Below are 15,912 nucleotides of genomic sequence, written 5' to 3'. Positions count from 1 at the left end.
CCTCCTTCTGGCAGTTTGGCGCCAATTGGTTATACCAAGCGAAGCCAGGTCCCTCTCCACCTGGTCCTTCCATCAGAGTGGAGGTCTCTCTCTTCCTCGGCATATAGACCATGAGGTGGGATAATTCCAGCGATAAATACCCTATACGATGGTCATCTATAGTTTCTGATGATTGTATTACGGTTAGAAACGTACTGACCGATTTGGATCTTATACGTGATATTATTTTGGTTTGGAAAAATAAGTATTGTACTTCGAGGCTGCTACTAGTTCTAACACTGTTTCGTATTTCATTTTTATTAACTTCCGAAAATTATATATAATTTTTCCTCAGTGTACTAAACTAAGTAAAATGAAGTGTTGAAATGTAGTTCAAACATTTCTAGTCGCTTGTTGTGACTAAGTGCTTTGTTAGCATTTTATTAATTACATAAGTGTACAAACGACATACATACAAACACAAACATAATTTATGTGCATTCACACTCAAAGCCTTTAATTTTACTCGTGTGGAGGTGGAGCCCACAAGTTGGCGCTAGAACGGAGAGTATAAAAAAATAATTCGTTATGTTAATTGCTGTGGTGGAAGCAAACAATACAAAAAGACAACACAAAAACAATAACAAAAGCAACAATGAGAGCTACATACATTGTATGCGCTGTAAGTCACTGAAACGGTTGATTGATTGTTTTTTGTTTTTTGTTAATTTCATAAGCGATTGAACCGAACTGAACCGCTGACTTTGGTATTGGCTTTGGTTGCGCCGCAAACTGTGGCAGGAAACACCAAATACGAGAACAAATAACTGTGCTGGTACGCTTTCAGTTGTTGTTGTTTTGCCTGTGTGTTGCTGTAATTGTAGTAGTCACAGTTGCATTGTTGCGCAATACTACTAGGGAGTTCATATGTGTGCTAGTATGAAATTACTGAGAGTATGTAGCATACATGTATATTTACACACATGTATGTATGCATGTAATCATCGCTTATGAGAATACGCGGTTATTCTGCTTTGATTAAATGCTTCATCAGCATTCCAAGGTAATTGCGCGTCGCTCCAATAGAAGTGCAACATTACTTGTTGCATTAGCGCTAATCACAGCAATGTTGTATTTGTATATACTTCCAAACAAACATTTACAACAACAGCGCAGTCGGCATTGAGTAACAACATGAGTTTGCAATAAGTCTACACATGCTTTATTTATCACTGGCAGGCATATAAACATTCACGGTCACTGTGGCAACATGTTGCTGGCAATAATTTGTTGCAACGGCGCTGATTTGATTATCGGCGTAATATGGAATGCTTTAATGAATGCATGTGTTGTTGAATAGAGTGCTGCAGTGCATAAAATAGCATTTCTGACTGTTGTTGCCACTGTTTTTTGTGATTTTTGTTGTTTATTTGCTTGCGGCAACTTGTTGCTTAGTCAGTAGCGGCGCGCAGGTGCTCAAATTTTCGATTGCATGCCATGATACAGCTAATATATTTGATTTATTTCTTTTTTTTTCGTTGCAAGTAATGTAATTCTGCGAAAACAAAGCACTTTTTGATGTTGATTAGCTAATTTTATTAGCTCACAGCTGGGGAACATACATATGTGTTAATGTAGCGAATTACTTGTTTTACTCTCGCAGCATCGTGTTTTTGTACATTTTCGTCTAATGCAGGTGTAAAACATTGTATGCACTTATAAATGTATATTTACTATAAAAAAAATTTAAATAATTCGCATAACTTTGATTTGCTTTGAAAATTTATTGCTTTGTAAATTATGCAATTTTTATTGTCTTTGTAAATATTTACAATGTAATTGCTACATGATTACTTGAAAGTTTTAAGTAATTTATTTAATTAATTCAAGCAAATAAATATTGGCCTTGGAATTTTTAGGTAATTTATTAAATTTATTCAAGCAAATAATTATTGGCCTTGCATACTTGGAATTCGCAATGTGATTTCGACGTTTGTAGTTGAGATCAAGGGTCATGGGATAGGATTTAGAGTTATACTGATCAGATATATTAGGTTGGCAAATATCTCCATTCCGCCTTTTTGTCTTCAAAACCTTCTGGACCGAATCAACGCTTGCGATATACTGCTGAAACGGAACGAATTCGACCCATTTTTGAAGCAAATGGTGACTCGCGTCGAAAAATGGATCACATACGACAATATCAAGCGATCGTGGTCGAAGGCCGGTGAACCGTCCCAAACAGTGGCCAAGCCGGGATTGACGGCCGGGAATCATCCTCTAAGAGCTGCTCCCATATGGCCACACGCTTAATTCTACCTTCTACTGCGAACAACTGGACCGCTTGAAGCAGTCGATCGACCAGAAACGTCCAGAATTGGCCAACAGGCCAAGGGTGTAGTGTTCCACCAGGACAACGCCAGACTACAAACTTCGTTGATGACTTGTCAGAAGTTACGGGAGCTCAGATAAGAGGTTTTTGAAGTTGCCGTCTAGATGGAAACAGATTATCGAACGAAACGGCGCATATTTGAATTAAATCCGATCACTCTAACACTTTTTATAAAGCATTGAATAAATAGCAAAAAAAGCGGAAGGGAGATATTTGTCAACCATTATTTAGAAGACCTCTAAGAAGTTAGAAAGAACGGATTTTGTCTTTACCCAAATTGTGCTTTGATCAGATTAGACGAAATCAGTCTAACGCAATCTCTCCTACGTGCTTTAAATTTCCACGGCAATAACCGTAGTTCGAAAAAATGCATACGAAAGCCATTTGCAACACAAAAGCATACCACAACTGAGTCAATTAAAATTTCAGAAGCATTTACATGTTTCAATGGAAACTATCGGGTAGGCGACTGCCTGTCAATTGTCTAAGCAGCGCGCTCGTGGCTTGAACTCTACGGTAAGTCATTTTTATAAATATTAGCTGACTGAGCCACCCACAAGTTGGCCGACACGTGCAGGCTGCTTAATTTATATTAAAAGCAAAGCAATATGCCTAATGGATTTATTATAAAAATATTTTTGTATGTGTAGAATAGACCTCGAATTTAATTTACTTGCCAACAATAAACTTAATACAAAATACAAACAAACAAAATATTATTTATATAATAATTGTGTATGTGTAGCATGCAGTCATTATAGTATGTGCGCCTGCATATCAATATGTAAATGTCTGTAATAAAAGAATTAAAAATATGCTATGCTTAAAGAAGAAGAACACTTGTGCCTACAACAAAAGCTTGTTGCCAATAAACAAAAATAAAAATATTGTGTCATCATTGTTTGTGTAGCCGCGCGAAACAGCAGTTGAAGAGAAACAGTTGCTGTGTAGCCTCAACTTTTAGGCCTCTGCTTGTGACGTCTATGTCACGTACGCGGCGTCAAGTGTTCGGTTGATACGAGACGCACGTTATGTTCGGTGCGTCTCATGTTGAATAGTGATTATAATATTTTATTTTTTAAAAGCTTTTGTTCGGCAATAATAGTGGAAAATCATTTCGGGTTATCAAAATGGGTTAGGCATTATGGGATTAGAATAAATTAGGGCTTAAATTGTGGCTTAGGATTTTCTTTTCTCGCTTAAGCTTAATTGTTTCTTCATTGCTCTCTTTTAAACGAGAATGAATATAGTTTTTTTCTAGCGGTGTGTTTTTGGGCGGGGCATAGTCAGCAGTCCGAAGAGTTATTGGCCAAGAGATATTGAATATATTTGACCATAACTATGGATTCAGATAATGCTTCTGAGATTGCATCACATAACATTATGCCGAGTTTCCATAGTAAGAAATTGGTCATCAAGCTCTAACCTCTTAGCTATACCAAGTCCTTACTTGGTAGTTGTTGATTAACAATAATGGTTCCGAAAGTTGTGAGGGCCTTTATCAAAGCTCGGTTATGAAATGGAATGTGTATAAATGCTCAAATACGAGGAGTGTTAAAAAATAAAATAGAGTCAATAAAAAGTTTCGCGGGTTGAAAAGTCAAAATTATATCTTGATATACCTGTCCCTGAAGTGCGATAAAATTTTCAGCTGTAATCAGTGCTTAATTTGTCTGATTATTGTTAGCTATATTTCTTGGTCCTGAATTATTGCTCAACGAATGAATAAATATAAAAAAATTAAAATTCCCGTTATTTTTTGAACACACCTCGTATATCTTTTAGACACGCTGAATTATTTCTTAAGTCGAGATCTCTCTGAAATTTAGCATCTCTGCAAATAGTATGGATTTTTAGCGTGTGTTTAGCTTATTTAATGGCTTGGAGCTCAGTTCACCAGGTCACAATTGTCAGTTCCTTAGTTAGATTAGGTTAGCGTCTTTAAAATTAATACCTTAATCTTTACTATTCTCTTGTTGTATAATTCGTTATGCCGATCTTATGATTGAGAAGAAGAGACCTCGACCATTGTTACTAAAAAATATAGACGATGCTTCGACAAGTTTTGCTTCGGCCGAGAGTTTTGAGGCGGCCCGATAAGGCTCAAACAGCGTTACTAGGAGTCTAAATAGGGGTTAATTTTAGTCTTTCGTCGTGTCTAAAACCAGCTCTCCATCATTGGGGAGTGTATCGCTCTGCTGGACCTCGAACCGATAACACTTTTTCCCAGTTGTTGGATATTTTTCCTTACATATCATTGTTACGAAGAAATCTTTGACACAGGAAACAATAATTTTTATATGATAACAAAAGTTATTTGGAATTGGTAGATATCTTGATATTCTCGTTGTACTTATAATACTAATGCCATCAAAGAGTTTAAATGTGAACGTAAAACTCTCAGAAAAGAATTTTCAAATTTTAAGAAAAAAACCAGAAAAATTCTCATGTAATTGCCTTTAACGTCTTGTCAATAACAATTTGTTGTGATGCACCATCGCTTCACCAATAATTACCACTCGAATTGCTTAGTTAGTTGGTCGTACAGCACATTCACATGCTTTCCCCCCGTACTATATACGCATGCGCATATACACACTCTTCAATGAAACTACTAACGATTTGAGGCCATAATCATATTCAATCAAATTTTCAATCAAAAATTTCCCGGAATATGTGGCGACTTGACTGCTGCCACCGATATATAAATGCAATATTTTTCGATTACGCACACACGCAAATGCGTGGTGCTGCACCTTCCATCGCTGCAGCCAGCAGGTGCTACGCAGCAGACACTTCACGAGATGGTCACTTCGTTTTGTTTGCTTTCGTGTGTGCGTGTTTAATTAAAATTCTTCATAAATTGTCAGAAATGGTAACAATTTCGATATTTACACGCACAACGCGTCGACGCAGCTGTGAACATGGCGAGCCATCAACTCGGCCAATCGAACTCTCGACGCACTCATAAATAGCCGCCGAAGACCAGTTGCGACTGCATGCTGCTTTCTAAGCGCTGCTGCGTCCACTTTTGGCAGTTATGGCAATACTGAGTGCAGCTTTTCGTTGGCTTAAATGCAAATTGAATGCAAATTTCGTGCCAAAAAGCGGTATTCACACCGGCGCGGCTATAAAAATTATACGCGCGACTCTCGTTTAAAAGGTTAACTGGTGCATTTTGCTGACTTGTCTCAAGACAGGTGCGTGTGCAACAACTTTGCTGTGTTGACAGCGCAACAGGTTCGCTTCATGTTCGCGTCATAAAATAGCCGTAAAGCGATTGCAAAGAACCGTTTCATTTTAGGTGAGCTTTGCCAAATGATAGCGGCATTAAAGTTGGTGGCAGCGATGATGGAGCAGGATTGCCGTTTTTTATTATTTAGAGTATGTAACTAGACTCAGCAACTTGTTTATACTAGTGTTGTCTCTGAGTTGCAGGTGGAAGGCAACTGTACATTTCGTTGGAGTAAATGTTATTTTGAGTTCCTATACTCACGCATGATGCTATGCAAATTTAAGCGCCTAAATAGCAACAAAATGTTGTAGATTATTTTGAAGAAGAGTCTTTAGTACTTTAAAAACGCCGTAGTAATCGACGAAGTCCGAAAGAGGCTTTATAATTGTTATTTAAAAAAATAGCGGTAATTGTTGCCTTCGTAAAACAGTCTTACCAACTGTTTTCAGTTTTGTTATCAACGTTCTGAACAATACGAGGCCCGTGATAAAAATCCCTAGCCTCTCGTATTCAAATCGGTTCTATTTCAGAGCGCGAAACTGGCTCTTGTTTGAATCTCGCGAAAGAAAACTCTCGCATTACGGAAACATCACCATTCATCATGTCCGGGAAAATATAGGAAATGACTTATACAGTGCGATCCGATGCTCATATACGCCACTGAGGAAGAGTTGTGTCAATGCTTTTAGATCATATATGTTCCTTGAAGATTTTTACAAAGTCACTTTCTGTCAAAGATGCTTTTGGAAAGCTGAAGAAAATTCAGATTTATCTGATTATTTTTTCATAGGCACTATAATCTAAATTTCTTAGATATAATCGGTTTCTTGGACTAAACTCACTTCTTAATAATCTTAGACCTGATATATGTATATCATAAGCCGGAGAATACTTGAGAATATATAAGGACTGGAATGTATTTGAACTAAAACTCATGTGTTTTTCGAGAAATCCCTAGAAACCTTTCTAATTTCCACATTGTATATAAAAAAGAAGGTTTCGCGCCCAAAAAAATATACTGCCACACTTAAGCTTTCCTCTCCCTCTATTTAAAAATATGCACATATATTATCTATATTTTTAGCATAATCTAACTTTATTTCTCATTTTACTATCAACCTGTTTCTACATTTTTTTTTAATTTTCACTCTTCGCAGCCAAATTGACGCTTACAATTTTAAATAACCATTTCCATATTAATCACAAATTAAGCAAATCGAATTTGATTATACACATTTATATTTACCCATATGAGTATACCCAAGAAACGTAATGTTTGTCAGCAGGTTGCGCCTAGTAACTTTCTCTATTGGAATTTTAAGAAATCTCGCTGTTGCTGCTGTGAGATGCCGCAAGCGAGATTTTTTTTATTCTTAGGTGTTGTCTTTTGGGATTTTCTTTTTCTTTAGCGACGAGTTTTGTGGCTTGAATGTATTAATATATGCGAGTTTGTTTTTGATATGCTTTTTGGTAGAAAGAAATTGATGCTAAGAATAGAAACCATATTTGTTTAATAATAAGATACATATTAGTGAATATAGTGTGATAAATCCAAAATATTAAAAAAAAATTATCCCGAAATGTTGGGATTGTGACTCAGAATAAAAGACCACTGACAGTCTTTAAGCTTTCAAAAAAATACAGAATTTTGCTTTTGGTGTCCCGAAATAAGTTTTTTTTTTAAATACTGTTGGAAATTCTGAATTAAAAAAAGTTTTGGTTCCGAAATTTCGAGATTGTGATTTCAGGATCCCGAAATATGTTTTTTAAATACTGAAAACTAAAAAAGGTGTTGGTTCCGAAATTTCGGGACTGTGAGTTTGGGGTCCCGAAATGTTTGTTTCGACACTAGTCATTAAAAATTGCGTTTATTTATTTCATTTTCATTCTAACGCAATTGAAATTAATTGAATCGGATTAAACAAAGATTGAGCCCAGCAATTTCGGGATGGCGTTAAAAAAATACCGAAATAAAGACGTTTACAAAATTTGTATTTGAAATGGTGTTTGAGTTATAATATTAATAATATATGTGGGTCGAAGTATGCACACAAAATTTACTCCTTCAAGTTTAAATGTTTTTTGGTCTCTTGAAACATTATATACACAGACGTCTGTCTGGCATTGCGAGTTTCTTGCAAACAAAATATTGCTTACATTGCAAATTGAGCACAAACAAAAAGTGTGAAATAATTTCATAAAATAAGCAGCTGGACAAATTCTTGCTAATTCATGCGAAAATTGTTTACAAAACATTTTTGTTGTCATTAAAATATACTAAAAGCAATAGTCATTAGATATAGCATTTTATTAAAAAAAAAAACCACAAATAATTTACAATTAATCATAACTGCGCTGTCGCCTTGAAAGATCATATTATATAGACATACATATTTATAAACAATCTCTTGCATTGCCTCTGGCAGAACGCGCCATTTGAGAGGTGTGAATTGAAAAAAAGAAACAAGAAATAAATAAATATTCTAATAAGCAGTAACAGCAAATGAGCTGAACATAAATTCCTCAATCATTTGATTTCTGCAAACACAGTGGGTGCGTCTTCATATTACAGAATTCTACAGAAACTTTTAACAGGCACTTTGTTTATGATTGATTGCCTACCGCGCCTGCTCGCTGCAATACCAGCAACTAATTGGTTGAAATATATGGATTTTTCTTAAAGTTCTAACTTTTTTTGGTTTTAATAAGCAGTTTTCGAGTTTGCTGTTAATTTACATATTTTATTGGAGCTGGTGTTCAGTTTTTAATACTCACGGCAACCCATTTCAGTGTCATGTCGCACTGTCAGGCTTATCATTAGTCATGATATTTTGTTAATTGTGGTTTCCATTTACAAGCGTAATCAATTTACAAAGAAGAATATGTACATATGTCTCATTATGCAGCTTCAAAGCTTGCATCGCTCTTTTTACATCGTTCCTCATTCCATATATTTTTTATTTATTACACCTTTTAGTCGCTTTAACTTAAATTATGTCACGTTTTATTCCAAAATGTTGTTTGGCGCCTGTAAATATGTTAACATACATGTTGCGGGTTGACTAAAATTGATTGGTTCAAAATTAGATTTTTTTTGGAAAATTTTGGGTGTTATCATTAAATAAATTAAAAAATTTAAGTGGGAAATTTAAATAATTTTTATAACCAAATATGTATAAATAGTTAATGTTTTTTACAAGAATAAAATATTTTTAAATCACTTAATCCTTTCAATTTAATAATTCAAAGTGATGATTTAAATTGATTGAATGATTATTTATGATTTTAAGTTTAATGATATTAGGTGGATATTATAATAGATAGGATATTCTGCATTATGCCTAATTGTATGCTACATTTATAATGAGATGTATACTTTTAGGAGACAGAGCATAATGGTAGCGTTAGTGTTAGAGTTCGATTGTTATTACCAAAACAAATTATTTACTTTGTGTTATTTTTATAATAAGAAAAGAGAAATACCTCTTTAGATTCGAAAATATAAAAGCTTCCGATCAAGATTTGGCTTACGTTTTCTATGAGGAGATTTGAAATATTAATTTGCAAAAACTGAAGACGAAGTTAAAAAAGGAAGGATAATATTTGAAAAGCGAAGATTTAACTACAAATTCATAAGAATAAAGCTTTTATAAGATGTGGTTTGATTCAAAACTATAAAAGCTTTCGAATATTCCGACAAAGCTTTGGTTTACGTCTACTATGAGAAACTTATGATTGAAATAATAACTTGGTAAAAACTGGAGACGGGAATAAAACAGGAAAGATAGTGTTTTAAAAGCTACCTAAAGTTTAATTCATCAGAAAAAGTTTTTAGGAGATGTGGTTTGATTCGGAAATATAAAAGCTTTGGCTTACGTCTACTATGAAGAGCTTATGTTTGAAATTTTTATGTTTTTTTTTATAGAGCTTTTGCTTATAAGTTAAATGTCTAGAGAAGGAAAAAAGCATTCATGAAAAGCATTTACCGTTAGTTTTTTAGTTAAGTGTTGTATTGTTGAATATATTTGTAAAAATCTGTGCAATATTTCTAACTTCATTTCACCTCTGCTATTTTTCTTAGTGTCAGTCCTTGTTATATGTTTGAGTGGCTATCACTATTGCCCATAAATGCAAAAGCTTTCATGAGAAACAATTTTTCTTTAAAAAAATCTATTTCACTCTAATCTAGTTAACATTTTTGAGGATAATGAGCACAATTATAATCATTTTATGTACATGTTTCAAAGTCTGCTAAATGCTATGATATTGTGGGAAAATACAATTTTAAGCTTAAAAACTAGAGTAACGATAAAATGTGCGGGTTTTTTACGCTCTTCGAATGAGATTTTGCCTTGATGGTGAAAGTGGTTTTCCACTTCAAAATGGAGCAGAAAAGACAAAAATTACGCAAAAAAGCTGAATTTAGTGAAAATTAAACAAAGACAATGAAATAGTTCACAATTTTATGCTACACATTTTATGTACACCACAAAAAAAATAATTTCATAAAAATGTTTAGTATTTAAGTAAAAGCCCGGCTTTAATAGGCGTGCAAATTGAAAGGTGTACGCTTGGCTATAACTCAAGCAACTACTACGCTACAAAAAAAAAAACATTTTACTTTGCTGTCGTTGTATAATTGCCGACAAACGTTCATTCATAAAATTTTCCGCCATGCAAGCAACAATATATACTACTATTACTACTAGCAACACCGTTAGACACGGCGTACAGTAAGTGTATGTAAGTGATCGGCAATTGTGCCGAGGTGAGCGTCTCACTTCAAATTCCACTTTTTATCTGCATGCCACTTGGAGTTACTATATGTGATTTATACAGAAATATGAAGGTATACCTATATGTATGAGTATGTGTATGAGTGTAAGTGTGTTCGTATTGCCGCAATAACAGCAACCGTTGTGGTCATTATGATGTAATTATGATCATAAACCGTTGACAACTCAGCCGTCCGCATGGTGTGATTTGAAAAATCATTTGAGTGACTGGCTGAATTTTAGTAGCGCTGGCGCTGATGATCGGCATGAATGGTTGATATGTATGTATGTATGTGCAAGTATAATAAATAGTTGATATAATGTGCATATGCGCTGATATGTAATGCAAGCCACTTGCCTGCAATGCTTCTGCGCATAGTTGCACAAATATAAGTAGCATGAAAATATATATCTGCCATTGCGCTGTCCATTGCATGGAATTTGTGATTGTGCAATAAGCGGCAATTTGAAGAAAAAACAAAAAATAAAAAATAAACTAATAGGGACTTAGGTTGATTAAGTTTTTATGATGCATTCACTTAGGTATCATACAAAGTTGCTTTTGATAGATTTAATAATAATAATAATATACTATACTATACGAATATTTTATACTCTCGCAATTTATTTATTTAACTTTATTATGAAAACACACAATTTGACCAATTTATTCGGCATAAAGTCTACTAGAATAGCGAAAATCATTATATATAGTATATGGGGGCTGGGGTATCTACTGGACCGATTTCGCTTATTTTCACCATCAAGCTTTGATATTTCTAAGACTCTACTTTTATTATTTTTTCTGAGATATCTCACATATTAACCGATAAATGCGATATAAAGCCCACCGGATGTTTTAAAAACTTAGTATTAGCTAGTTTTGACCCGATTTTACCCATTTTTGGCACATACCCATATTATTAAAAGATAAATATTCCCTCAGAATTTCATAAAATATCTGAGAGATTTATCGATATTTTCGGTAAAAAATTAGCCACAAACATGTCCGATATCAGAGGCCTTGAAAAGATAAAGACCGATTTCGACAATTTTTAATGAGAAGGGCCACATGTCCAATGTAGTAGCTATTTTAGTAGTTAACTTCATAACCATTGTATGAGATATGTAGTTTTAGCTTAAATTTGTATAATTAAAGGGTGGTAATTTAGTTAATGCAGGCTGTTTTCATATTTCTACTCAGGATTAGAGTGCTTCTAATTCCAAATTCGCAACATTTTTGACGAAGCAGGAAGGCTCAAATGTGCTTCTGTGTTTATATTGACTTAGGTGGAACCTTGCTTTGGGAAAAAAATCTGGAAAAATGAAAACTAGTTATTAGTATTCTATTTAGAAATCCGTTGAATTCTTCAGAATAATTTTTTAATTAAGTAAACAATAATCAATTTTTTATAGGACTGTTCAATAATTTCGCAACTAAAAAACAACATAAAATAAAAACAAGTAAGGAAAGGCTAAGTTCGGGTGCAACCGAACATTTCATACTCTCGCAATTTATTTAGAGATTTACCTATATTTTCGGTGCAAAATTACCCTTAGGCACTGAGTTCTTCATGTTCGATATCAGGGGCCTTGAAAAGTCATTGTTCGATTTTGACAATTTTTTCACAAGTGATGCAACAGATCATATACAGTGTTTGTGTAAAGTTTTATTTCGCTATCTTTATCGGTTCCTTATGTATACATTATAAAGTGAAAGAATCAGAAGGATTCAAAATTGAGTTATATGGGAAATAGACGTAGTTGTGAACCGATTTCATCCATTTTCCACACGTGTCATCAGGGTGCCAAGAAAATATTATATAACGAATTTCATTCGAATCTGTCGAGTAGTTCCTGAGATATGGTTTTTGACCCATAAGTGGGCGACGCCACGCCCATTTTCCATTTTGTAAAAAAATCTCAGTACAGCTTCCTTCTGCCATTTCTTATGTAAAATTGGGTGTTTCTGACGTTTTTCGTTAGTGAGTTAATCCACTTTTAGTAATTTTCAACCTAACCTTTGTATGGGAGGTGGGCGTGGTTATTATCCGATTTCTTTCATTTTTGGACTGTATAAGGAAATGGCTAAAAGAAACGACTGCAGAAAGTTTGGTTTATATTGCTTTATTGGTTTGCGAGTTATATACAAAAAACCTATTTGGGGGCGGGGTCACGCCCACTTTTCCAAAAAAATTACATCCAAATGTGCCCCTCCCTAATGGGATCCTATTTTCCAAATTTCATTTTCATAACTTTATTTATGGCTTAGTTATGACACTTTATGTGTTTTCGGTTTTCGCCATTTTGTGGGCGTGGCAGTGGACCGATTTGGCCCATTTTCGAAAGCAACCTCCTCAGGGTGCCAAGGAACATGTGTTCCAAGTTTCATTAAGATATCTTAATTTTTACTCAAGTTATCGCTTGCACGGACAGACGGACAGACGGACAGACGGACGGACAGACATCCGGATTTCAAATCCACTCGTCATCCTGATCATTTATGTATATATAACCCCATATCTAACTCTTATATTTCTTGGTAACACAAACAACCGTTATGTGAACAAAACTATGATACTCTGTGCAACAGGTTGCGAGAGTATAAATATATATATAGTTTTTGGATATATTTAATCTCGTAGTCTAACTTTAAGAATGGTTTTCCAAAAGTACAATCTAAAAATAGCTAAACATTATTTTTACCATTTTTTTAATAATTATTTTTCTTTTATTTTCAGCCAAAAATGTCATTTGCAAGAGCAATCAATCAAACTAATACTAACTAACTCTTTATCTCGTACAAATAATATAAAATAGTCCATATAATGGCCTCCCCAATGACTTCAACGCTCTACCGCCAGTCGGCAACACTGCAAAGCAATGGCTTATATGCCGCCACGCCGCCCAAACACTATGCAATGGGTGGTGTGCAAAACGCTAGTGAACGCAATCGTTTAATGGAGCTGCTACGCGCGCCCAACATATTGACTTCACCTACATTGGAACCCTCATCGAAGGGTTTACTAAATGGACCGGGACAAAATAATTGCTTCCTCAATTGTGCGGTGCAGGTGAGTGAACAAATTTTATTTTTGTGATACAAAATTATTATTATTGAAAAAAATTATTGCTATAAAATTTTATAAATTTTTGTTATAAAAAAATAAATATAAAAAAATTCAAAAAATTAAAAAAAATATACAAAAATGTAATAAAAATTTTAAGAAAAAAAATATTTAAATAAATAAAAAAAAATACCAATTTTAAGAAAAATATATATACATATACATAGATTAGAGATTGTTTAGTGGAAATTTATTATAGCTTCATTTGGGTTCTGATTTTATGGTGCTTATTATCCTTATTAATATTTTCAAAGCAAGTTCGTTGCTTAAGTCTTTAGTTTTGTTCTCAATATTTTGATATGTCTGTACTTTTAATGTATTTTTTGGGACAAAAATGAGTCTATATTGTAAATTATAACTCGATTTAATTACTTTGTTGAAGAAAATAAATTTTTTTGGGTTATATTTTGAACTTTTTCATAGACAGAATTTATAATGCTAGAGTAAATATAGCTCATTTCTTATTATTTCGTCCATATAATTAAAAAAATTCAAAAAAATGCATATCTACCCGCCACATAATCCTTATTTCACCAACAACTATAATTAAATCCACCTTAAGGTAAACTTGAAGATCGCCTCATTCACACGCTCTTAGTGCTGTCTTTTTGCATCACTAATGAAAAAGTGGCGCTTTCAGTTGAGCTGATTTGTCTGAATCATGTTCTGAATTAGCATAAAACATGCAACAAATCGTCGCGTGGCGCAAAAATACTATGAAACTATAAATTTATATTCTAAACCCTACTTTTTTTATAGATTTTATGGTTGACTGTCAAAGCCACACCACCGCATGAAAGCTCAATGGCAATTATGCATACAAATAAATGATAAATTCATTTGCAAATTAAAAGCATAATACATATAAAGCCGTGCGACGCTGTGTGGCCGCAAAAAATCACAAAAAAAAATTTACTTGAAAGGCAACATAAAAATGCTTATGAGGAAAAGCATGTCTGGGAAATGTATACTCATACTACAACTAATTATCCGTAGTTATGGCTGCTTGTGACTCGATGTACATATGTATATATTTGAATATGCTTTTTTGCACTGGCTACGCTCACTTTTGCAATTTCACAGCGCTCGAGTGGCGCGCGTGCGCCAGCGACGAATTGCTTGTGTGTGCCTTTTGTGTCTGTTTCCTGACGTCTTTGAGGAAGAAGTTGTATTTTATTTATTTTTATTATCATTTTGAATTCTGCCTTCACAGCTATTATTATTGCCTGGCGCATGCGATCTGTTGCATTTTCTCAGGCTGTGGCAAGTAGGTGCCTAACAGCTGAGTGAGCAGCTGTTTGTTGGGTGTACCTAATTATAGGGTGTTTTGATTGAATTTTTATTAATATTTTTTTTTTATCAAAAATAGTTTTATTCTGTTCGCACTTGAGTTTTTAAAGCTTAATAAATTATTTAATTCAGTTCTGAAACTTCAGATAACTTCAGAGTGTCTGTCCAAAAGTTTAAAATATCAATATTGATCACATTTTTTCTTGAATTTTTTATTTTTTTTTTTTATTTTTTGATATTCAAATTTTAATATCTACCTCATAATATCAATTCCTGGAGTTTTTGAAATTTTTTTTGAATAAAATTGTTAAAAAAAATTCGGAAACATTTTAGTCAATATTGTTTACAGATATACGTATTTTATTTAATTTTTCAGATTTTTCAATTTTAGAAAAAAATTCGGGATTCCGAATTTTGAATGGCGGGAATGGCATGCTGAAATGTTTAATGTTACTAAATGTCTTTTCAAGAATATTCGTGCATTACAATAATTGGGTTTTGGGATCCTGAAAATCAAAATAGACAAATTTTGGGTTTTTAAACAATTGGCATTTCTATAAAATGACATATTGCAAAGAGTTGGAAACCATTTATTTTTTTTTTTTGTTTTAGACTATCTAAGTATTGTACATTTCTGGTTCTGTTTGTCAGAAATTTAATGCCTACAAATTATTGTTTGTAATAACTTATTTTCTGGTGAATCACCCTGTTTTGGAAAATACATATATACATGTGTATAATGCACTTTTCCCACCATTTACCTTGATTTCTTTACCTTTTTATGCCACAAAAATTAATTTTTAAACGAAAGCATTGCCGGGCTCTGCTCATATGTTGGTAGGAGGATATGTTTACTTTTGCGTCGTTTTTCAATTGATATAGTTACATATACTTATGTACATAAACTTATACTTGCATATGTGTACTTTGATACATATTCATTATATACTTGCTGTTGAGATTTCTTGTATTTGTTTGAGGATGTGAACTTTCCTATCAATTTCATGCTATTGTTTGCCATTTTTTTGCTTCATTGTTGTTGTCTATAATTGCGCTAAATATGTATATATCTGACATGTTTTTGCACTTTTCTTCCACACAAATGTAAACATT

General features: G+C 33.6%; 1 protein-coding gene across 1 annotated transcript in view; it reads left to right on the top strand.

Moving 5' to 3' along the window:
• The window catches only part of Usp54_0 (uncharacterized), a 143,122-nt gene that overhangs the window by 21,620 nt on the left and 105,590 nt on the right, over positions 1-15,912 (top strand). Inside the window, exon 3 of the mRNA XM_054230789.1 lies at positions 13,123-13,455. Coding sequence (XP_054086764.1) covers positions 13,210-13,455 — 246 coding nt within the window. The 5' untranslated portion in view covers positions 13,123-13,209. The remainder of the gene's footprint in view (positions 1-13,122; positions 13,456-15,912) is intronic.

Source organism: Zeugodacus cucurbitae, chromosome 5 (genome assembly GCF_028554725.1).
Source record: "Zeugodacus cucurbitae isolate PBARC_wt_2022May chromosome 5, idZeuCucr1.2, whole genome shotgun sequence".
NCBI classification, from domain to species: Eukaryota; Metazoa; Arthropoda; class Insecta; order Diptera; family Tephritidae; genus Zeugodacus; species Zeugodacus cucurbitae.
Note: the sequence above shows the minus strand (reverse complement) of the source record. Positions and strands in the feature narration are given on the sequence as shown.